The 23,263-nt window shown below is 44.4% G+C and overlaps 5 protein-coding genes across 8 annotated transcripts; 2 read left to right on the forward strand and 3 right to left on the reverse strand.

Moving 5' to 3' along the window:
• The first annotated feature begins 840 nt into the window (after positions 1 to 840).
• On the forward strand, positions 841 to 3,449 carry cdc42ep5 (CDC42 effector protein (Rho GTPase binding) 5). Of its 3 annotated transcripts, none has more exons than XM_049731388.1 (2): positions 841 to 1,021; positions 1,665 to 3,449. In XM_049731388.1, exon 2 carries the CDS (start codon positions 1,692 to 1,694, stop codon positions 2,535 to 2,537), a length of 846 nt encoding a protein of 281 aa, XP_049587345.1. In that variant the 5' UTR covers positions 841 to 1,021; positions 1,665 to 1,691; the 3' UTR covers positions 2,538 to 3,449. The 3 variants fall into 3 exon arrangements, with proteins under 3 accessions (XP_049587345.1, XP_049587341.1, XP_049587344.1); XM_049731384.1 differs by having other exon boundaries at positions 842 to 1,021; positions 1,687 to 3,449; XM_049731387.2 differs by having other exon boundaries at positions 846 to 1,021; positions 1,690 to 3,449.
• A 149-nt stretch (positions 3,450 to 3,598) lies between these two features.
• On the reverse strand, positions 3,599 to 7,065 carry grwd1 (glutamate-rich WD repeat containing 1). Its single transcript, XM_049731381.2, has 7 exons — positions 6,777 to 7,065; positions 6,057 to 6,174; positions 5,344 to 5,509; positions 5,047 to 5,257; positions 4,766 to 4,911; positions 4,493 to 4,684; positions 3,599 to 4,420 (listed from the first exon to the last, which is right to left on the reverse strand). Exons 1-7 carry the CDS (start codon positions 7,009 to 7,011, stop codon positions 4,112 to 4,114), a joined length of 1,377 nt encoding a protein of 458 aa, XP_049587338.1. The 5' UTR covers positions 7,012 to 7,065; the 3' UTR covers positions 3,599 to 4,111.
• An 867-nt stretch (positions 7,066 to 7,932) lies between these two features.
• On the reverse strand, positions 7,933 to 12,293 carry zgc:174888 (uncharacterized protein LOC558116 homolog). The gene is made up of 5 exons (XM_049731389.1): positions 11,738 to 12,293; positions 10,444 to 10,544; positions 10,034 to 10,105; positions 9,782 to 9,928; positions 7,933 to 9,688 (listed from the first exon to the last, which is right to left on the reverse strand). The coding sequence occupies exons 1-5, from the start codon at positions 11,748 to 11,750 to the stop codon at positions 9,329 to 9,331; spliced, it is 693 nt and encodes a 230-aa protein (XP_049587346.1). The 5' UTR covers positions 11,751 to 12,293; the 3' UTR covers positions 7,933 to 9,328.
• Positions 12,294 to 14,143: 1,850 nt separating this feature from the next.
• Positions 14,144 to 18,492, reverse strand: flcn (folliculin). Of its 2 annotated transcripts, none has more exons than XM_049731604.1 (12): positions 18,294 to 18,492; positions 17,963 to 18,166; positions 17,627 to 17,773; positions 17,278 to 17,499; positions 17,038 to 17,204; positions 16,753 to 16,844; positions 16,430 to 16,569; positions 16,232 to 16,345; positions 15,352 to 15,475; positions 15,156 to 15,278; positions 14,708 to 14,810; positions 14,144 to 14,623 (listed from the first exon to the last, which is right to left on the reverse strand). In XM_049731604.1, the coding sequence occupies exons 2-12, from the start codon at positions 18,164 to 18,166 to the stop codon at positions 14,416 to 14,418; spliced, it is 1,644 nt and encodes a 547-aa protein (XP_049587561.1). In that variant the 5' UTR covers positions 18,294 to 18,492; the 3' UTR covers positions 14,144 to 14,415. The 2 variants fall into 2 exon arrangements, with proteins under 2 accessions (XP_049587561.1, XP_049587560.1); XM_049731603.2 differs by having other exon boundaries at positions 17,615 to 17,773.
• A 349-nt stretch (positions 18,493 to 18,841) lies between these two features.
• leng9 (leukocyte receptor cluster (LRC) member 9) lies at positions 18,842 to 23,123 on the forward strand. The gene is made up of 8 exons (XM_049731607.1): positions 18,842 to 18,914; positions 19,001 to 19,110; positions 19,804 to 19,921; positions 20,031 to 20,158; positions 20,242 to 20,568; positions 20,642 to 20,870; positions 21,264 to 21,354; positions 21,463 to 23,123. The coding sequence occupies exons 2-8, from the start codon at positions 19,008 to 19,010 to the stop codon at positions 22,093 to 22,095; spliced, it is 1,629 nt and encodes a 542-aa protein (XP_049587564.1). The 5' UTR covers positions 18,842 to 18,914; positions 19,001 to 19,007; the 3' UTR covers positions 22,096 to 23,123.
• Positions 23,124 to 23,263: the final 140 nt, after the last annotated feature.

Consider the following 23,263-nt stretch of genomic DNA (forward strand, 5'->3'; position numbering starts at 1 on the left):
CATACGGTTTCCTGAATGTTGCTTTGTCATTATCTGGCTGGATATTTATAGTTTATATATGGGCAGTCAGTCTAGTAGCGGTTATCATACAGTCAAACTGATTCCAAAACAAGTATGTTTGGTGCAAAACAAAATTTTCCTGGTGTTTTTTTCAATAGTTGGGGTCATAATTACACCTTGACCTTAAAGTTAGCAAGTTAATGCAGTTGCATTGAATTCATAGCATAGTTTATGGCTTTCCTGCCATTTTAGAGGTACAGCTTGCACTCATTTACTCATTATCCCCCAATTCCCTCAAGAAAACCCAAAACTAACTCTCACCGTCACTGTGCGTGTGTGTGTGGAGCCAAGGTCTGATGCAGCTTTTCCCCTCTGTCATCTCATTGTCCAAAAACACTTTCCGTCAAGATGTTGAATTGGTTCAGGTTTTTTTTTTTTTTTTTGGAATGTGGTGACTTTCAGTTTATTTTGAGTCAAAACCACATAAACCATCTGTGCTGTCAAGACCAACCCCTTTCTCATTCCAGAGCAAAAAAAGCCACTGAGAAAAAGCCCCCCCGCCAAATACTCACTGCTTAATAAGTTTATGACGATTATTATCCTATTTAGGAAATACATTTGATAGCTATCCACTTGCTGGATTTGATTCCGCAAGAACCACAATGAGAATAATAACACTGTACTAACCAAAGGGCACAATACAATTAATAACGTGACACCGTTCGGCACAAATACTAACCTGTTTTATGAATGATCGAACAGAAAGTAAAACGTTACTTGAAGTGGTAGCTGTGAAAGATTTGGGGGGTAAAAATGTGTATTCTAACTCCCCGCGACGCGTCACTTCCTCGGCTAGCGCCCATCCCTTTGGAAGAAGAAAAAACGACGGCGAGGGAAAGAAGAACGAAGGGAAAAGACGTTCGAAAGTCAAGAGGGGGGAAACAAATATCCAGATGTAAAAGAAAGTCGGATATACGGACGAGAGAGGGTGAAGCAAACAGCAGAATATTATCCTTTTTAAGTAAGTTATTTTATGAAAAAGAAAAAAAAAATTCACGTGTATGTGTGTGGCGCGCGAGTGGCATGTTTATTGGCGAGTCGCGTTGCGGCTGTTAGTTTAAAGTTAATACAGCAGCGATGTTGTGACTATTTTATTACCAATCTCTAATTCTTATTTAAATTGGAATACGTTGGAAGGGTTAACGCGCGTTATGCCACGGTTCCCTTCTTTTGAAAAGTAAGTTAATGATTTACTTGTATGTGGCAACGTTTATATTTAACTGCCCTCACGGGGATCCATAAAGTATCTATCTATCTATCTACATCTATCTATCTATCTATCTATCTATCTATCTATCTATCTATCTATCTATCTATCTATCTATCTTTAGTTTGGTGGGGGGGTGTAGCACCTAGGAAAAGCTTGCAAGTTGAATAGTTTGACTGCAAAAGTACTGTGGACGTCTTTTCATTCACATGCAACCCCTGAGGGCAGACAAAAATATGCTTCGAGTCTGTTCAAGTACAAGCCTCAGCATGGCCTCCGTCATAGTAGCGAAATGCTTATTGGCCGCCCACTCTTGCACAACACCGTTTGCGTTCTCATCAAGAGTGTTTTCTGCAGCGCGTCCACTTTTTTTAATCCTTGAAATGGAATGTGTCAGGACTAACGTCCAATCTTTCTAGCAGCCATGCCGCTACATAAATCTACACGGGCCTCCCGCTTGGACCCCACCATGATCTCAGCCCCTCTGGGTGACTTCCGCCACACCATGCACATCGGCAGGGGGGGAGATGCCTTCGGGGACACCTCCTTCCTGTCCACGCTGGGACCAAGCCCATCCAGCTCAGACCCGGGAAGCCCGGGGTCTTCGTCCGTAGACTGCCCGGCATCTGTACACCACAACAATATGTATCAAGAGCCTCCGGGAAACCTCCATGATGATGATGAGCTTCAGTACTCTGAATCGGTGTCATCGTTCACCTTGGATTTGGATCTCGATCTGGGCCCTTCCATGTTGGGGGACGTACTCGGGGTGATGGATGGTTTGGGACTGGACTCCAACAAAGATGACGTCATCAGCCCCAAAAGTGTTACGTTCCCGGTGGAAACAAAGTGTGTCGTAAACAGGCACAACGAGCTTAACGGGAAGACCCCGGATGAGAACCAGATGGGCGATGGCAGAATACCAGATGGGATCAAACCGAAGGGGCTGCGACCCAAGGTGAGATTCAGCGACAAGCGGGAAGAAATCATCCGCCAGGCGTCCGAGGAGGAAGAGGGTCAAGGGGTCGACTTCCAGGAGGAGGACCTGACGGAGAGTCCGACGACGGGGGAGAGGGTCGGAAGGGAATTCGCCGCCCACAAAGATCTGCCTCCCAGCCCGGCTTCGTCTCATAGCTCCGACTACGAAGGAGTGAGCGCGCTGGACCGAAGGAGGGTCGGCAGCAGCCACTCAGAGACTGACTCAGAGGAAGAGGAAGTAGGGCGGGGCTACACCTTCGAAGACGAGTTTGATGATGAGATCGGACTATAGGTCCGTCTCCTACCAAGTGTGTATTATTCGCCATTTTGGGCTGTCGGGTAGAATTTCAGAACGAATCTAAAATGCACCAAAATCTTGACAAAACGTGGTGAAATGCTCAACATGTGCATTTGAAAGGTTAGAGGTCAAATTCAGATCAGTTGGAAAGGGTTGAGAGCATTTTAGGTACACTTCCAAGTTCCACGCCAAAGCCAAATATTCCCCAACATTTTGTGAGTTGTCTGTTTCAAATTACGTGACAAGGCATCAAACCGATGGATTCAAAACTTGTTTTTTCTTTTTTCCTGAAAGCTGTTCAGTGTGAAGACGATGTTGCTCTGCTGGAAAAATAATTTTTAGCGTAACAGATGCGCCTGTTTTATTACAAGCAGCATTTGTTTTTCTACAGTGAAAAATTGTAGCACTTTCCCCCCCCCTCCCATTCACCAGGAGGCCTTTTAATTTTATCTTTATTCATCTTTTCCCAAATGTGCCATGCGTGTTTTTAAGTGCCTTAAACTTGATCAAATATTTTAGTACGTGTTCTCTACATATTTTTGTTTTGCACCATTGCATGTTTGTGTCCCCGTGTCATTCTTTTGGAGCGTCGTTGGAGCAGATTTTGTGAACGTGTAACATTCCATGTCATGACAATGTGAGTTTCGCTGGATCAGATCTAATTGCAGCGTTCTTTTTTTTTTTATTATGTGTGCATGTTTTCATACACTACCAAAACCTTTTTCCTCTTTCGGCTGGAAAAAAAATGGGACAAATGCTGAGACAATCAAGTATTGAGTGGTTTTTATCTCCCCCTCATTATGCTGTAAAACGGAGAGACTTGAGTGTTTATCCATTGAACTCGCTGGCATTTCATGTCTTGTGGTTTACAGTGAAACAATAAAACAAAACTATTTGGGATTTTAAGTGGAAGCTTTGTTCTCCGTTTGTTCCGTCTTCATCAATCACAGGAAGAGCGTCGTTATCAAATCTGTGCTATCAAATATTTTTAGAATTGGTTGTTTTATCAATTAATTGAATACATTTTATTATGTAATAACACATTTATTACAGAATTGAAATTTGCTATTTATTGATTAAAAATAAAAACAATAGCACACAAAAGAGATTGATGATGTACTTTTCTGAAATTGGATGGGTCATTGTTTTTCCAAGTAAAAGCAGATGTTTGCAAATGTATTAAATGCAGTCTTGCTTTCATGTAGGGCTACGTAAAACAGAACAATTAAAGCTGAGAGTCTAAAGTGAAATAATTTGGACAATTTCAAGTTAAACAACTCAAAATGAATACTCGCTTACTAAAATAGTCGATGATCGATTAGTTGTTCATTTTGACACCTCTACTTCAGATTTTATTTTGAGCACATAATAGTAAAATAAAACACGCAACATCTATATTATACTGAACAAAAGTTGCGTGGAAAAGCTGACACGTCGAGGATTACTTACAGTCGTCTCTGGAGAAAGCTAAAGACGCACGAGTGACATCATCGGAGGTCTCGAGACGTTCCTCCGGGGTAAGGTCAATTGAAAATTCTCAATTTCACACAAAGCATGTACTCGTCACGCTACACGGATATTGTCCTGAACACGTTGAATCCCGACAGCGCGGTAGAGACCATAACGCCGGGGATCTGCGGGTGCCAGTGGACCTCCTTGATCTCTGACTGGCCCTGGTGCTGGAAGAGCAGCTGCGGGGGGAGATCCTTCAATCCCTCCACCCTGGCGCCCGCGTCGCACGATTCTACCGACAGATCCCACTGGCTGATCACGTCGTCCGCCCCAGACGCGGCGAACACGCTCGAGTCCACCGGGCTCCACTCCACTGAAGTGATGGGCCCGCAGTGCTGCTTGAAATTGGCCACCGGCCGCCCGGTCTGTACAGACCGAGGAGATCAGGTGAGCCGTCCGTTGTGATGACGACGACATCGGCAGAGTGAAAGCGTTACCTTAAACTGCCGCAGGTCCCACACTTTGAGAAGCCCGTCGTCACCCCCCGAGAGGAGGAACGGTTCGGAACGGTTCCAGCTGATGACGTTGATGTCTGACTCGTGGGCTTGGTCGGCTGACAGCATGGAGTTGGGCGGTGCTCGGATATCCCAAACACGGATGGACTGGTCCACTGAGCACGACGCAAAAACCTGGAGCAGACGACAATAATATATATATATATATTTTTTTTTTAAACAAACGAGGGGTTTACTGGTTGGAGGAAAACGTACGGTAGCTTCAGTCGGCGACCACTGCAGGTCCTCGACGGACTTGCTGTGCGAGCTGAAAGGCCGCTGGTCGACCCGCCACGAGGCTCCGCCCTCCTGTGGCTCCCACACATGAATGTTCTTCTTGCAGTCGCCACTGACCAGACGACCTGCGAGCCCAAACACGGGATGCTTGTTTTGGTTTTTTTGGTTATACAAATAAAAAAGTTAATAAGATAGTGACAGAAGGTAATTTAATGCACCACTGTTAGTGACAAAACTCTAAGTTTTTAGGTGCCACCTACCGGGAACCATGGGCGACCAGTCAATGGCAAAGCCCTCAGTCATGTGACCCGAGAAGCTGAAGAGCGCCACGGCTTCCTTCTGCTGCTTCATGAACGTCGCCATGGCTGCAGAACTGTGGACGGCCTCCAGCTGAGGTCGCAGATCAAATATTTCCACCTGTCCCTTCTCGGACCAGACGGCGGCCAGTGCCTGGTCGCCGCGCCGGGTCACCTGAAAATAAAATCAAAAAAACACAATTAGAACTTCCGGGAGCCGGAACTAGTCGAGCATCAAATGCATCCAAAATGTCAACATACTCTAACTCTGTTAATGCCTCCGAAATGAGGCATCATGGCCAGTTCCAGCTGCGGCTTTTTACTTTCATCATCCTCTTCCTCATCGCTGTCTTCATCACTGCTTTCCTCCTCCTGCTCCTTCTCTTTTTCTGTTCCGTGCAAGTTGTGCATGCGCAAGACCAGCAGTCTGCAGGAAAAGTAAAAAAAAAAACATGGCGTGATTTTTTTTTTCCCTTGCTGTTACTTTGAGCAGAGACGAGCACAAGACGGACGACAAAAACAATAAACAAGAGCGCAGGGGCTCCGTTGCCAAAGTGATTTACTCGGACAGCTTGTGGAATGAAGCTATCGTTAAAATCAGTTATTGTTTCCATCTGTGCTTGTGGCGCTTTCTTGTCGGATGTGGAAAGCAAAACTTGGGGAAATAAAACAAACTACTTCGTAAATTAGCCTAAAGGTTATTGCCTAGAGATGAAATACGGGAAAGCTGCATCGATTGAGAGTTAGCAAGAGCCTTGACAGATGCAAAACATACGGTGCAGAAATTTTCGGACTATGACATCATTTTGCAGCAGTAAAGCACCACATTGAAATGATCAACATGACACTACAGTAGAGTAGTAGACCTAAGTTCTCGTTTTGTTTGTATTTTTAGCTGTTTCACAAAAAGATAAATGAACAAAAACTGAACCTAAATGATTCAATTAAAATGTATGTCATGAGGCAACACCAACCTGTTGGCCATGGCTGTGTCAGCCTGTGTGCCTGCACACAGCAACATGGAGAGCGGGAACTCCTTCCTGCCATCGCCATCGGTGTCCCTCAAAACGTCGAAGCTCAAACATGGCGCGCCTGCGTAGTGGATGGAATACACAACAATTGGAAACCTCAATTTAGTGGGATTTTTTTTTTTCATGGAAAATGTGTGACTTTTGCACAATGTAAAAAAAAAAAAAAATGTCCTGAATGAGTTGGAACGGAATTCTTTTAAATCAGTTGAGACCTGTGAATTTTTTAGGACAAAAAAAAAAAAAATATGGTGGGGTAAAAGTGGCAAAGATTCACAACAGACAGGTTTTGAGACAATAATCGATCATTTCCCGGTTCAATTGCATTTCAACAGTTGTCGTGCTGTTTACATTTTGACATCATGTGATCAAGACACCAAACAACTGATGCATTAGTTGACAAAATAATGGACATCCCTGGAAGCTTCTAGTTAGACAAAAACAACAGCTGTGATCAGTTGGACGTGGTTCCTCTAAATATTTGGAGAACGTCAAGTTAAGTGCACCTATAAAGTGCATTTTAGGGTTCACTTGAAATGTCACCTGTAAGCAGAATATCCCGAACTTAGTAAAGTAGTGAGTGAATGCAGAACATTCACGCGTTATTCTGCACACACAAAAACAACATAGCAACATTTTCTTCATTTAGTTTGCCTCCCCACTCGCCTGTTTGACACTCGTGGTACATGCGGTATGCAGTCAGGTCCATCTGCAGCTGCTCTCCCGGTTTAAGCGGCTCGATTCCGGGCACGTACACTTTCTTGTCGCCGTCTCCTTCCTCCTCTTCGTCCTCCTCCATGTCAACTCCCTCGTCGTCGTCGTCGCTGACAGCGTCGTCCTGCTCCTGCGCTTCCATGTCATCTGCTTCCTCGGCAAACGTGTCTTCGTTGGAGGCGGACATATTGATGGTGACAAACAAGAAGAAGAAGACAAAAAAAAAGAGAAGAAGAAGAAGGCGGACTTCCGGTCACGTGTGTTAACTCCGCACCCCTCCTCTCGCTACTCGCCCCTCCTTTCTGGTTCCACTCCCACTTTTTTGTCTCCCACTCCACATTTACGGGAAGTCAGCTGCTCCCTAAAAATGCAAAAATGACTTGCGGCCAGAAAAATGCTAATTTATGTCCCGGAAATGTCGTTCAGTGTTAAATAACACTTTTGGCTAGAGGGGCTATCCCCCGTCAAAAATCTGTTTAGCCCCCGTTATGCACCTCTAGCATTTTATTTGATATTCTAAACTTTAGAACCTAAAATATGTGTATTTGGAAATTATTTTCTCAGTCCTCCCAATGTATCAGCCAGGCACCCCTTTATCCCTGGGAGAGAAAATAATCCCGAAGCTGCCCCCGGTGTAAGCACAGTTTTGTTTGTTTTTTGTGTGTGTGAAAGAAATGCAATAATAACAAGATCCCTTTTTTTTCTTCTCCACAATATCTCCCGGGCCGACAAAAAAAAAAAAAATTTGCCTCCTGGCCGGACTCTGGACAACCCCCAAGAGCCGTTCATCCCTCAAAAGTTCAACTTCCCGGCTCAAAGGTCACTCTGATGTTGTAATATATGTCTGACTGTGACCGATCCGTGCTTGGCTAAAATACAAAACAAATCAATGAAAAGTTAGCTCCCACAGTGTCCACGGCAACATGCCTCTGCATTGTAAGGCTTGCGAAACAACAAGGAGGGGTCTTGTTAGGACAAGGGTGCACATAACACGTGTGGGTGTGTACAAGCAGGGGCAAGTACCAGCGTTTAAACTGCAGCTGCAAGTTCCTATCACGTGCAGATCCTGACACTTACAAAAAGTTTCATCCACAACACATTCTCCTGGTTTTGGTTATTATTTTTTGGCAGTTTTATTTCTCTTCCCCAGAGTTACAAAAAAAGAGCTGTGAGACCATTTCTGTCTTGTAAGGCCTTTTTTTCGGCATGAATAGAGGTGGACTTTGTGTCCTGGAGCCTGGCATGTCAAATCATTAACAAACATCTTCAATATGGGATTAAACAAACAAACCCAATGAATCAGTATTACAGGCCACAGTAACTTCAAGCCCATTCTGGATGGGGAGTTTTCCTGCAGGCCTGTTTACAGACTGAACAATGAACAAGGAGAGGACAGTGGCGCCTCCGAAAGTACATGGACTAGCTAGTACTTGGCTTTCTGAAGGTGCATTATACTTTGGCGTGCCTCGTCCTGAAAAATCACTACACAAATATATCTAAATGGCTTTAATTCACATTTTTTATACAAAACTAAAAGTCTATAGGCGTCATATCTTACAGTTACGAAAACAGTAATTGTAAACAAATGTGACAGATTCCACATCAGACACACGTGAAGGCTTATTGTGCATTGGCTTGGTCAGCATGTATCGCTTGTTAGCACAAAGAGTTTAGCTAGCTGGAGCTTAGCGGCATGGTCTACCTAGGAAGGCGAGTATTGTACTATGCTTATAGGTAAGGTGTGTTGGCACCAGGGGCCGGCATGGCCTTCTCTGGTGGCATAAAGAAGCACTAGCATACATTTACAAACTAAATACTAACATTTGTCCCATTTTTGTACTCCATGTGTATGCTGGAAGTTTTTTTTTTGTCCAATCAGATTTCTTCATCCACATGTTGCCATGCCAAGCCAATCTGCCCAGGGCCTTTGGAATCAGTAGTGCTGGCCCATGTAACTTAAATTATATTAGTCAACTGGGCTTTTTCTACAATCAGTTGGATTTCAAATTCTGCGTTTTCCATCCTCTGTTTGGTTGGGAGGAGAAAAACCTGTTGCAGCCAATTCTGACTCGCAAACTTAGATGTAGCAATCTGTACACATGAATATTTGATAATCAGCATCTCCAGTGAATATAATGTATTTTATTCCATATTTCATGTTTTTGTCATGTGTTAGATAAATACTGATTCTGAACAGAACTGTACTTGCAGTTTTATACGGTATTAGCAGTTTCTGTAATGTGTAACGTCATGCTTGCGGTATAAGAGATGGATTACGTTCCCACTGAAGGTCCGGATACGGGAAGGTCGTGGCAGTGAATGTAGCAAAAAAAAAAAAAACAACTTTGGACGTTCAAAATAATGCAACCTGCGCATGTCACTTCATATGGTAACGTCAGCATATTGCCTCACAACACAAATAGAAAGTAAACAATCATTTAGTGCCAGGAAATGTCTTGCATTTTGTGTGCATCGTCTGAAAAAATTAAGATCCTTTTAAGTTCCTATGGCAACAACCACCGGTAGAGTCTGAACAGGAGGAGGCTCCACGCCGAGGCGGGATGCACGGACAGCAAGGCGGGACCGCGGCCGGACGGAGGCGGGGTAACGTCTCTCAAGCGGGCCAGCTCGGCCTCCTCCTTGCTGCTGCGGATGGCTCGGGTGGTCAGGAGTCGGACCCTGGACGGACTGTACTCCTTTTTCTCGGCCGGAGGCAGCAGAGTGGGGGGCTCGCAGATTTCCATGGAGGGAGAGCATCCCACCTCCAGCCATTGGGTGAACAACTCCGACGTGAGCTTGAGGAGCTCCTCCGGAGAGGAGAAGAGCGGCGAAAACTGGGACGGGTCCATCTCTTCCCGCAACTTCTACAGCAAGAAAACACAGGCGTACATTTAGAGTAGTGTGAGAAAAATCTAGAAAAGGAGATGGAGCTGAGAGCAAGCTAAAACAAATCTTACCTCTGTGTTTTTATTCTTTTTGATGATGATATCCAGTGTCTGCTTTAGGTCGAAGATCAAGGACTGATTTAGATGCTCATCCCAGAGGTTCCTCAAAAGCACATTCCAAGATTCTAGGAGGACGATTGCAGCGGGGAATACACAACACTGCAGGAGAAACCACCACCACCACAAGTTAGTGTTTGGTGTGCAAAAACATGCCACAAAGCTCTGCAGGAAGTGCTCCACTTGCGTCACCTTCTAGTAACTCACCGGATCAGTGTCACACAACATGCTTTTTGTGTAATGGTGCAACACATAGTAATCTTTGGGAAACACGGTCCGCTGAAAAGAGAGGATAAGAGAAATGGGAAATGCATCAGCTGCAGTCATCACTTTGGTGGAGCTGCACAATGTTGTTATTTTCAAAAGGCTTTGTCATGTGGTTACATCACGGGTTGAACCTGATCAATTGCTTTGCTTCGTTGGGATGACATCAGTACTTTAGCGTAGTTATGCCAAACAATGACTACTTGATTCCATAAGTTATGGTGAAAGATTTTGCTACCAGAGATCATTTTGTTTTGCGCTCTATTAAATGTTCTGATGCAACGCTTATTGTTGATTTAGTAGTCTTTTCCAAAATTCATATTTTTAAAACAAATGAAAACCTTTCAACTTACAAATCCGGTCGGGTTTGCGTCAATAGCTGTCTTAACGTTCTTCACCACCTCCCAGTCACATCCACCACATTGGACAGTCAAGAGTGATAGCAAGAGCAAAACTGTAAAAAGCACAAATGAAAAACAGACTCAGAAAACTGCCTGGAAACTTTTTGTGGTTTGTCACCTTTTTTCAGCTGAATAACCACAGGCGTCAAAAGCACTCACACGCTGTCTAGATACTTGTGTAAAAAAACTAAAAAATAATTACTGGCTCTGAAATGCAATTCAAAATCAGCCATCTTGTGTCTCAAATTTGATTCGCAAGAAACCACCGCACCTGGGGAAAAACAGCCAATCAAAAACTAAATGCATATCTAACTTGTATGTGTTTTTCTTTCAGATTAGACTGACCACTTTTGAATGACAGAAGCCAGTGGCGTTTATGAAACACTGTTATCATGAATCAGCCTTGGAGCCGACAACAGCAAATAAAAGAGATTAGGTCATAGATGGGGAATAACTTGCTCCTCTGAATCTGTAGTGTCATGAATGCTCCTTGATTCACAATTCTCCACCTAAAAGCTTCCCCTGTTTTTTTCCGCCTGATAACACCCAAAAATCTCCATCAATCAGTCAATCAAGAGCTTTGCAGTGATTGAATTTTAAAGATAAGATAAAAGAACCCTATAATAATCCCCAGAGGAGAATTAAGGTAAAAAGTGGTCAGAAAATAAATACTCAAATAGAGCTAGCTACATCACTACATCCCATAAACATTTAAAAGTGCAATAAAAAGGTAATCAGTGTGCAAATTACTTTAGATTATTCCAACAAGCATCAATCAAGTTAAACTGAAAGTAAAGTTTCCTATAGTTTGGCCAGCTTCACGCCAGTGACTAAGTTTGGCTGCACGGGTGAGCAAAGGTTATAGGAAGTAATATAATGCTTTATTAAATTTAAACTAATCTCCAAAGTTAATCATTTGCACCCTATTTTTGTATCCAGCTCAAGTCTGGCGCAAAATGCAGTTTAAATCTACGTAAGGATGGAAATGGGCGTTTGCGCTGTTGTGGGAGGGAACACAGCTAATTCCCTTTAAATTCAGCATGCATATGTGAAGTTGTCAACGGCAAAAAAAAAAATCTCAATAGCGATACTGCGAAAAAAAGAATCCCAATGACAAAACCTGTTTCATTCCGTTGCATCAATGTGAATAACATCGCCTTCTTCTGCAGCATGAAACTGTCATACATTATTTCCCAGAAAGTTACAAGCACACTGCTTCGTTTTATAAACATGTAAAAGTGCTCACCTGGCAGTGACATCCTTTTATCTTTCTGAAAATGGACACTTCTCCATTTCTCTGGTTGACAGCAAACCCTCACATGCCCCCCACCACCCCAATACGCACACAGACAGCTAGACGGGCCTTTCCGTGTCAGTCAGTGAAAGGCAAACTTTCCTCGTCCGTGCCTTGTGGCAGGGTCTTTGACACCGAGTGCGTGCTGCGTGCTGCTCCTTCCTTCCTCTTCAGCGCCGTCCCGCTGACATCCCCTATATAGTATTCCTTGCTTTGGTACTTTCCAGCATGGATCTTCTCACGGCATCCCTTCTCGTTCACTTTGGATTTCCCCCACTGCAGAGCTTTTGTTGAAATTGCAATTTCACTTGCCCTCCTTTCCCCCTGCTGACCTAGAAGCTTCCCCGAGCAGCCTAATTTGAATCCGCTCCCCCCTCCCCAAGCCTTTTGGAAAGTGGCTAATGGATGAGGCAGTGGCCTCCTGCGCCTGTGGCCTTCCTCTCCTCTGCTGCTGTGTATCCTCCGTCAGACAGCTCAAAGTGAAAGTGCTACGCTGGGGCTGTTCGTCTGCTCCCTTTAAGTGGCCGCCCCTCCCACCGAGCACACGTTTTACCTCACTATTGACTGACCCGGCCCCCTCCCCCTGCTCCCCACATTCCCTGACCCCCCCATTCTTCTCCTCCTCCTCCTCCTCCTCCTCTTGTGAGGCTTAGTCATACTGTTGGATCGTATGGTTTTCATTTGGACCCCCCCCCCCCCTCCCCGCCCCACGCCATTCTGACACCTCTGAGCATTTTTATCCCAGCGGGGCCCGTGTGTGCGCAATGTCCGCCTGCTTCATCATCCTCACATGATCCAAGGATTCAAATCGGGACATTTATCCAAAAGAAAGCTGTTGCAACACTGCCCAAACTTGCAAGTCATCGTGTGACTCCTTTCGAGTGTTTTCAATAAGGTGGCACGCATTGAAAATCCTGTGGGCATTCAGATGACGACTAGGACAAGTAGGGAAAACTAGTAAACTATAGCATCTTAACACTTTTGGCCTACGAGTATAACCTTAAACACTTAACTCATTCACTGCCAGCCGTGTTAATATCTTTGACGTCTATATCTGTCAATGGCAGTGAATGAGTCAAAACTGAATTGGGTGCAATAGCTAAGCTTGGTCCAAAACCTCCTAGCCAATCTCCGTATGGTCACCAATGGCAATGAGTGGTTCCAGCTAGCATCCAGAAACGTCTGATGGTAGTTTGAGCATTTATTTACGATGCATCTTAAGGTACATGTTCTTTCCTTAGCTTTTTTTGCTAGCTAATAGCATGCAGATGTCAAGTAGTGCACCATTTTGCCTCACTTATTTTATTAGCAAAGACAAAGAGCAAATCAGTACATGGACCATAAACTAGATATCAAGGATATGAAAGAAATGAAATGCTCAGAAATGCTCGCCAGAACGCCATTTGCGTATTAGATATGCAAACCGCGCGCCAAGTAGTCTTAACAGTAGATAACATCTCATCAACAAGCTCAAGTTCCTTGAAGTTATGACGCCTGAATTTTCACGTGACAAAACATGTTTTCCCCACATTATTGCATTAAAAGTAAGAGTGCCTTCAGAAGAAAATAAGAAATAAAAAAGACTCTCAAAGGAATTGTTACATTGCGACCTTACAGCCTACGCTGCAGCTAAATCATGACGACCCTTTTTCCTGTTGGATCCACACATGCATATTTTGGAAGTAAATATGCAAGTGATTAGCGGGACCAGCGCAAATCGTGACCCTGCTTTTTCTTATGGACCTTGTTAAACAGAAACAGATTCATTTTTTTTCACAAAAGCGTTCACATTTTGGAGTTTACATGCGACACGCAATTTGCACAGGTACCTACCCCTCGCACTTTTGTTCGTAATTTCATCAACCAACCATATGTTTTGACTTATTTTTATTGACAAAATGTGCACATGTCAGCAAATGCTGTAAAAATTATTTAGAAAAATGTGGTCCAATATGTGGCTCATTAGGACCAAGCCTGCTGGGGGTGATTTAGCTGGAAGTTGCTAACATGCAAGCAATGTGCTCTCCACAGCAGCTGAAGTAGAACCAGACAGAGCGTCTGCTTAAATCAATTTTGATTTGTGGTGAACTCAAAGCCTCCCAGAACAAAAAAAAAAAAAAAAAAAATGCGTGGGAGCAACATTCCTGCTCAATTTCACGACTCGGCCCTTCTTTGCCACAAGAGGGCATCAATTGTGGAACAAAAACAACAACGTCATCCAAGTCGGCTAGCAGGGTGGGTTCGTGGTCGGCACCTCTGCTTCACAGTTAAGGTTCAAATCTGGGATAGACTGCATCTTATACCTGTCCCTAATTTGGATAAGCTTGAAAGAAAATGGACTAATTGACACCATTCATGTCAAGTCAATCATTTTATTCCCAAAGCAATACACATTTGTTTTGTAATAAATTAAAATGTAATTATTAGTACAATTCCAATAGAAAAATACCCAAGTCTGATTTCAGTTGCAAAATGATAATATGCAATGCTCGTTGGTTCGAGGGAAAACCAGTGACTTCATTCAATTCCAGGAAAGCAAGGCAATCAGTGAAAAGTTGAGGGCATGAAAGGGTTCTTGCTTTCACTTTCCTTTCTCCAGAACAAAACGTCATTGAGTCTTTCGATCTTTGTCACTGGCTGGGGCTCCTCTCCCCTCCCCGGACGGCGCTCATGAGATGGCTCTTGTAGGTTTTGCTGAGTCCCGTCATCCAGAATTTGAGCAGCCTCACGTTGTCCTCTTCGCCGGGCCCCGTGGTGCCGAGCAGAGCCAGAACCTTCTGGGTGTCCTCCCGGCTTCGCCCGTCCACTTTGGAGAATTTAAAGAGCACTTTGACCTTGCTGGAAGGAGGAGTGAGAACACGTCGTTATGTGTTGAGGGATGACACGTGTGAACCTGAGTCCAAAGAATTTGGGGTGTCTTACTTCATCCATTCCTCCTTCAAACACAGCAGGCAGTGAGACACCACGTCCACAGACAGGTTCTCGTTGGACAGTGCCACCTCCAGTTTGTTGAGTAACGTCGGGCCTGGATGACAAAAAAATGATAAGTAAATAATAAATAATCACATGGTGGTCTTTGGAATCTTTTTTTTTTTTTTATGTTGAGTAGGACAAGGATGATTTTTATTTACACATTTTTTTATCTGTCGTATTCAGAGGGAGTAATTGCTAATTGCGTTGGGTCAAAGGGGCGTTGGCCCCCGGCAAGCGCACAGTTTTTGCTATGTTTACTCATTATTTTGTGGTACTTCATTTTTATGAACAGTATTCCATAAATGGGCATGAAGACAATTTCAATGCTAGTATGTGCATTGCTAAGCTAAATGTGAAAGTCGTCGTCGCTATTAGTGTTACGACACAGTATGCTCACCTTTGTCTGTGGGCTGTGTGTTGGCGCTGCTCATAATAAACTGATAAAGCAAGCAGATATTATCTTCTGTCAGTGGACTTTGGCAGCATGTGTCTGAGATGACGTCCACCAGAACTGAAAATTCTACAGGAAACAAGAGGAAGACTTTTCGTTTGCTGGGCTTCCCTCTGCTGGCCCTCCCGTGGTTATGTTTTACCTGAAGAGATGACGTGGGCTGGAATGGCCACATCTGGACTCAGCCCCAGGAAGTTGCACTTGTAGGCCTCTTCATAGTGAGTGCTGTAGGGAACTGAACGCACGCAGCCCACCGGAAGCAGCGTCTGATGCAAGTGAACAGACATAGACAATAAAAATAATGCTTTGTTTTGACTGACGCCTTTACGAGACAGCTCACTATAAATTCCCTTCATAAAACTCCTCTCTTCTCAAGAAGGAAACTCATGATACCGCCCAAAAAAATTCCAGGGGAGGAAAAAAAAAAAGATGTGAATTGGTAAACATCTACTCATATCAAAAGCACCCAATGGGCCAGCACCACTCATAATAGGTCATAGAGATTACCCGGAAAGTCATGTGAGTCAGGGCGGACATACTGGAAGTGATTTAATCCTAATCTCAATAACCCCAAAAAAATCAGACGGGAAAGCACAGGTGCAGATTCATTTAACTTCATTTCCAATGGGTGTGAAGTCAAAGTCGTTGCTTGTGCTTCACTTTTAAAAAAAACAAAAAAAACACTGTGATCTGATAACAGCTGCGTGCTTTGGCTTGTTTCTCGCAGAAGCACGTCAGCAACACAAGTTGAGGCGTAGAAGGAGCACATCAGGGTGCGGAACAGTAGTTCGATAATAATAATTAAACCAACAGGCGGGTATTAAAACCAACAATCATAACAAATGCTGTCTTGTGATCTGCTAGTCATTATCTTCGTGGGTTAATTGATGGCTTTAATAAAATGTTCTGACCAACCTCAGTTACCTCCCTCTGCATTTTTTGGGGTCAATTTTCCCGGCATCAATTCCCACAGAAATAATCAGTACAGTGGAAGTGATTGCTCAAGATGCACCCAGGCGTACCTTGAGTACAGCGAAAGCAGACTGGATGAGCCTGGGCTCGGCGCCTCTCCATATGACCTGATTTCCCATGAGCACATGCCACGCCACCTGCCGGAACTCGGCCGCTCCAAGCGCCTGTGTGGACGACGCACAGCAAACCGTGACTCACAGAAGCTCACAGCCGAGTCATGTGATGGCGCTTTCTGAATTCATCTTCACCTGTCTCAGATGCCTCAGCGACTTAAACCTGGGGCCGGGCGACTCATCGTCATGAGCCGCTTGGCCGTCTAGTTGCTGCGCTTGTGGCTTGGAAACGCCTCCTTCAGCTCCTTCCCAGCAGCTCATTTCTTCCTCTTGTTCTTGGTGAAGCAGACAAAATGGAGATTCTATTAGTGCGCTGAATTAGCTTTAGTAATAAACCTTAAACTTGATCTGAAGGATAATGCTCAAACGGTTTTCCGTGTTTAGATGCTCATCTAGGGCAGTTACGAAAATCTGCATCATGACTAATTGCAAAACGCCAATTGCTTGGCTTTAGTCACCTGTCTGTCTCTCGATGAGCACGAGCGTGTCTTCAGTAGGGGCTCCTTCTAGCAGCTTTTCCGTCAGACGACTACCGCAGGCCTTCAGCAGCCTGGAAAGGAGGAAATGCACAAATTTAAGGATTAATCAGCAGAATGTAACATCCACAAATAATTATTACAGAGAAGCTAAGACAAATCCTATCAAATTAAGCAAATAGACTGTGGGGAATAAATTAATACAAATACATCAAACAGATATTAAAATTTTGATCTTGCTATGCTGCATGTGCACGACTGACTGACCAGCTGAAAGAGGAGTGCAGGCTGGCCCAGAGATTGGGATGCTGCGTGAGAGACGTGAGTGAGCGGGCGGCGTTCCCGCTCCTCTGGTGCGGGAACACCGCGGGCGAGAACACACTGTTCATCCTCACTGCGCGCTGCGGGCAAATGCCTTGCTCGTTGTCAAACACCTGAGGGAGTCGCAAAAATAACCGTGAGGTCATAAGGTTGTGTTTGGAATTACAATGCTTGCAGTTGGCAAACCTTCAGGGCGGTGCTTTGCAGACTCTGAATGGTCAGTCGAAGGTGGCGTAACAGAAAAGGCCAGGAGTTAATGAGGTAGATCCTGTCCATAGCCACCATGACGATACTGTACCAGCGCTGGAAGCCTCTGGCGAGACTATCCTTGATGAAGAATGTGTGCGAGAACACAAAACCGTGTTGCTCGTCCCCAAAGAAAATTGGCCCTTCGCGACCGGGGCACACCTTGTGAAAAAAAAAATGCATGGGGAGGCATGAGGACACGCAGAGGTGAAAGTGTGACGTAGTGGTGTGTAAGATGTGTGACTCACACATACATGGAGGTTACAAGTAGACATACGTCACCAGTTACCTCACAGCTGAGGCTGCGCACGCAAGCCTGACGCACAACGCTAAAGAGCTGCGGCTCTCTGGGATGCTGGTGGCTCACAAAGCGGATGCCCGTCTCGTCGTCAATGCTCATGAAGCCTGGGTGGGATGCAGGGAGGGAGCGACACCCCTGTGAGGCAACGGGAAAGAGGAACACGTGACTGAACAGCTTATGTTGTTTCGTGACAGACCGTGACAGCTGACTTTGGGTGAAATGCGTATGACATGAGTCAACCATGAAAGCAACATCACTAAAATTTAGCAGAGGAAACTGATTTCATATGATTTCACCGTGAGCTTAAACCTCGATGGGACTCACCTCACACATTTCTCCCCTCTGCGCTGAACTGTTAGCCCTCATTGTGAGTCCTTCACCCTCCCGGTCAACATCTCTGTCCCCCGGCAGTGCAACGCCTGCCTGGGAGGAAGGCGACGGGGACGGGGGGTGCAAAGCCTCGGTGCAGAACAGCGTTCTCGGTCCATGGAGCTCGCAGAAATGACAGAGAGCCACCAGTGCGTTCATCTGAACGGAGAAAAAGTTCGAATTAGAAAATAAACTTGTTAAATTGTTTCAGAAGAAATATATTAATAAATAAAATTAGCATTGGGGCATGACAGGGTTGTTACCACAATATGACAGCTTGACTCACCTTCGAAGTAGGGAAGTTCAGTGAAGACAGCTTGCTATTTCATAAAAATGTATTCATTACTCGGCGTGTTCATAATAAGCAGCATTTTCAAGAAATGAAACCAGAAATAAGTCTTTTTGCCTGCAGCACAGCCTAGCTTCTATTGTGTTTACCTCCGCATTGTTTTGCTAGCGCTAGCATGACGTCATGTGAGTGACACGGAGTCACGCGCTCGACCTCAGACGACACATTGCGGTTTTCACTTTTATTTTTCTTCAATTTCAATTAATTCTACAGAACCATAGTATATAATTTTGAACGACAACTACTACTAGTACTACTGGTGTGCTATATTGGTTATTACACCACGTTTACGACGCATTTTTTAAACGAAAACAAATGCACACTACATTACCCACAATTCCCTACGGTATGACAAATTGAGGTCATGGGTGAATTCAAGCAAAGCTGATACGAAAAGGTTTATAATGCACCGAAAACATTATTTTATATTGTCCTTTAACGCTTTTGAAAATATCTTAAAAATATTATAATGTATTTTTATGACTTATTTATAGCCTCGACTTGTTTCCGGCCACTTCCGCGTTAGACCCTGCTCCGATACTGATAGTTCTCCTTTAGGTGCGTCAGTTTCAGTTTAGGATACTGTCAAAATAATCGAAAAGTTAAACTGTGACCAGGCATTTTACTACTTTTATTTTTTTAAGGAACAGCATGGCGTCAGAATGTACAGAGGCTCTCTCAAGCGCAAAGAATGTTGCTGTCCCAATAGACACAAGCGAATCAGAAAGTCCAGCAAACCCAGATGACAAGCGAGGTAAGTAACACCAGGTTTCATTTATGGGGTATTCTTCAGAGGTGGCAAAAGTACTCACATGCTGTAGTTAAGTAGAAGTACCGCTATTTGTTTCAAAAGAACTAACTCTGAAATGAACTTAGGGACACACATTAAAAATTAATTTCATTTATATACAATTTTTTTTCCATAACCTGTCACAATAGAAAAAAAGACCAGGTCACAAAATGGCTTCACTCATTTAAGTGAAAGAAAAGCAAACCAACATGTAAGAAAGAAATAATTCATCAGAAAAAAAAAGCACAGTACAAATATCTCCAAAATCTACTCAAGTACAGTAACAAAGTGTTTGTGGGTTGTTGTTTTTTGCTACTAATGTTTTTTATGGTAGCAAGTATGTTGGTCAGGACAACATGCTTTCATATTAAATTCCCCTATTTGTTTTTTTAACAGAATTTTATCTATGACAAATATTTGAGCAAATGTGTTTTGTGACGGCAAGACAGACAGATGAATCACAACCACCTTTTCCATGAATCAAGAAACTCATGCTGATGTAACACGAGTGTCACTCTGTGTTTGTGTCTGTTTATCTGACTATTTTGTCTGCTATGTACGTGTTCTTTTATTCCCCTATGAGAGAATCAATACAGCGCAGAAATACTGACACGTCTCTTGACCTCTTCGCTGTCTCTCCCTGTACGTCTCCGACAGATGAGAAAGGAGTCGACGTGTGCCCGTACTTCCTGGAGGGAAAGTGTCGCTTTGGTGTCAGATGTCGTATGTCTCACAGGTCAAGCCAGCTGATCTGTGAAGTAACCAGCAGCTCAGTGTAATTTTTTTTTTTCAATTGTAATTTTGTTGCTTGTGGATATGAGGTAAAGGGAGTGCCAAACTGTGGTATTTTTAGACTATCTTAATTTTCTTCATCTCCTTTATAGTGACTCAGCAGTTGCTATTGCAGACGCGATTCTTCCTGGCCATGAAGACAAACTTGATGAAGAGAAACAAAAGAAGAAGAAAACCAATAAGAACAAAACAGCAAAACCAAAAGAAAATGAGGGAAAAGGTCATTTTTATTTGACGCATCGCGGTATGTTGCTTTTCTCTCAACCTAAATGCCATCTCGGTATCTTGTCGCCCGCCCCTCAGGTGTCAACAAAAAGCCTCGCATGCGGACGGCCGACGACGTCATCTCTCGCGTCCTCTGGGACTCCTCGGTGGACGCGTCCCAATTCGTAGTGGGCTACGTGGACCGCTTCCTGGGGGTGGTGGAGCGCCCCTTCTGTGACTTCAACTGGGACACCAGCCCTTGTGACTGCGACTACGCCACCGAGCTTGCCCTCCCCAGACACAGGATCCAGTACTTCACCTATAGAGGGCACCGCGTCTGGGACCGCCACAGCAGGACCGACAGGGTGTTTGGCTCCACCGGTCAATCTCTGGCTCCCCCCTTTGGAGGGCAGGAGGAAGTAGAAGGTAAGTAACGAGGACCCTGCACTGCTACGCTTACAGAGTTAGCACGCTGACTTATTTAATTTTATTTTTTCAGGAGAAGAAACACAGTCTGACGACCAAGAGCAACAAGCGGGAGTAACTTTGGATGACGGTGAAACGACGAGAGAGCAGCCACCTGCCGCTGTCGGTCAGAGAATGGAGCGTGCTCACGCTGAGAACACACATCTGGAGGACGACAAGCACAATGAGATGAACGCTCAGATCGCTGAGTCAGCACCAGCCGGTCAGGCGTCGGCCAGCCTTGCGGAGGAGGCCCCAAACAGGTCTGCTTTTCCTCCTCACTGAAAATAGATGGCAAATCACATCAGGCTCCCTTTTATTCATCCAAAATTACTTTGCAAAGAGCGCCAAGTTCCAATCACTCAATGATTTGTTTACTTTTGTGACACAACACGGTAAATCGTATTTGTTTTTGAAAAAAAATGTTTTTGGAGGGTATGGCGCGTCGAAAAGATTGGACCTCCTAAAATTATTTGCAAATCCTTGTTCTGAAACTGAAGTTTTCAAGCACAGCTTCCACAAGCAGCATGAGGAGGAACACGCACGAGGTCGAGCTTCGTGTTATGTAATGAGCGCCTTGCTCTGAATTGTCAAGCCTTGCACATCCCGAGAGGCTCTCTTGAGTTATCTTGTTCGTGTTCCATTTTGCTTTGTAGTGCGAAGGCCTCGGCTGACAAAAATGGACAGAGCTTAATAGACGGAGACATAAATGAATGGGAAGAAAGTTTTGAAGGCCAGAACAATTTGGTAGGTATCTCCTTGTATCACATGCTTTCATAGATGCAGTGCCCCCATTAATTGCCAGGTGTGTTGTCCGCTCGAAACATTCGATTGTTTTCTGTTTTATGTCCCCAGAATCTCTTTACGCCGCTCGAGCAGAGGGAAGAGAACCGCGGTCGCCGTCCCCCCAAAAAACAAGCCACCCACTTCATCACATTCAGGGCCAACACTCCCGCCATCCTTGCCTCTTTCCAGCTACTTCGAGAAGAGATCGTCGCCCTCCTGCCGTCGTCCGCCCCTCACTGGCAACCCTCGTCCAGGCTGCACGTCACCCTGTGTCTGCTGGTGCTGCAGAGCCAGGCCCAAGTGGAGGCCGCCGTTGAGATCCTCCGCCGCTTTGCCCACTTGGATCGCAACCCCCCGGTGGCGGTGAGCTTTCCCGTCAAGTTGAAGCATTTCAACGGCAGGGTGCTGTACCTGAGCCCGCAGCCTCAGATTCAGCTCCAGCAGCTCAACGGCGGCCTGCAGGAAGCCTACAGGAACGAGGGCCTGCTCCACAGGAACTCCTACAACCCGCGCTACCATCTCACCCTGGCCAAGGTGTGGGGCAACGAGGGCGAGCGCATCTTTGACGGCGCGGGCGACCTGAAGGTGGGCAAAGGTTTACATTTTGGACGTTTGCCTGTCAACTCCTTGCACCTTTGCGTCATCGGCGGGTCAGATGCCGGCGGTTTTTATGAGACCGTATGCACTGTGACTCTTCGATAATCGATAGTTTATTTGGGATTACTTCAACTCTGCACTCTGGACTCTTCATTAGGGACATCCAAACAACACAATGAGATTCGATACCAGAACTGTATCATCAAGTCTTCATTTAGAAGGATAGTCACGCTCAGTTTTGATGAGTTAATAATTCAACGAAAGAGCTTCACGGCATCATTCTGATATGGGGCTGCAAAATATTAGAAACGGCTCAGTGCACTACTGCACTCATAACAATAACCATATTGTGAAATGAATACCTCTCATAAGTGTGTATTATTATCATCGTCAAGGCAGACTCATATTAGCAGCCATTTTATTGGCTCTCATGAGCCCACTCATGAGTCTTTCAATGTGCGCCTTAGAATGTTTTCAACTTTTATATTGCCGGGTACCAGAATTTAGTGATCATGATTGAGCTGGTTTTTGGGCGTTAGATTTGAACAAGTTTTAATTTTTAAAATGTGTTTTTTTTAAAAAAAAAAGAAGATTTAATGAAGGGAAAAAATGTGCTTGGCTGCAGGACAGCTTGTTCAACAGCACTTGAGCTTGGGTGAGCCAGATGAGGGAATACTTTTATTGGGTGTCAAATTAATATTTTAAGATGATACATAAAAACTAGGAAAAAAAATATTTCCAAAATATCGATTAAAAAAAAAAAACTGCAAGTGACTAAGGGAGATCATGGTAGGCATAGTGAGTTTTCATTTAATATCAATTTTTTTCCCCTTCTAATAGTGCCTCTTACAAATATTTCACTGCTTACTGTACAATTAACGCACTTTGACACAAAATATATACCTGCCATAAATGTTTATGTGCGTCTCATAAATTCTTTACGAGGCAAAGAGATTGCCTTTACTTGACTGTACCTCAACGACTTTGCCGAAGTGCATGTATTCATGATTCCAGCATTTATTTATACAATCTGTTTTCAAATGAATATTGAATGGCTTGTGTTCCACAGGTGAAATTATTCTCTCTTTTTGGCTGGGGGGGAAGCGAATTAAAATCAAAATCAAAGTCTTGAAGTGTCGAGTATTTGACGTGATGGCCTGAATTGCGTTGCGTCGTGGTCGAGCAGCCTCTTACATGCGTAACGCCATTTTCTGTCTTCATCCTCTTCCTCTTGGAGACACACACGCACGCACACACACACACACACACACAC

This window comes from Syngnathus scovelli, chromosome 9, assembly GCF_024217435.2.
Source record: "Syngnathus scovelli strain Florida chromosome 9, RoL_Ssco_1.2, whole genome shotgun sequence".
Lineage (NCBI taxonomy): Eukaryota > Metazoa > Chordata > Actinopteri > Syngnathiformes > Syngnathidae > Syngnathus > Syngnathus scovelli.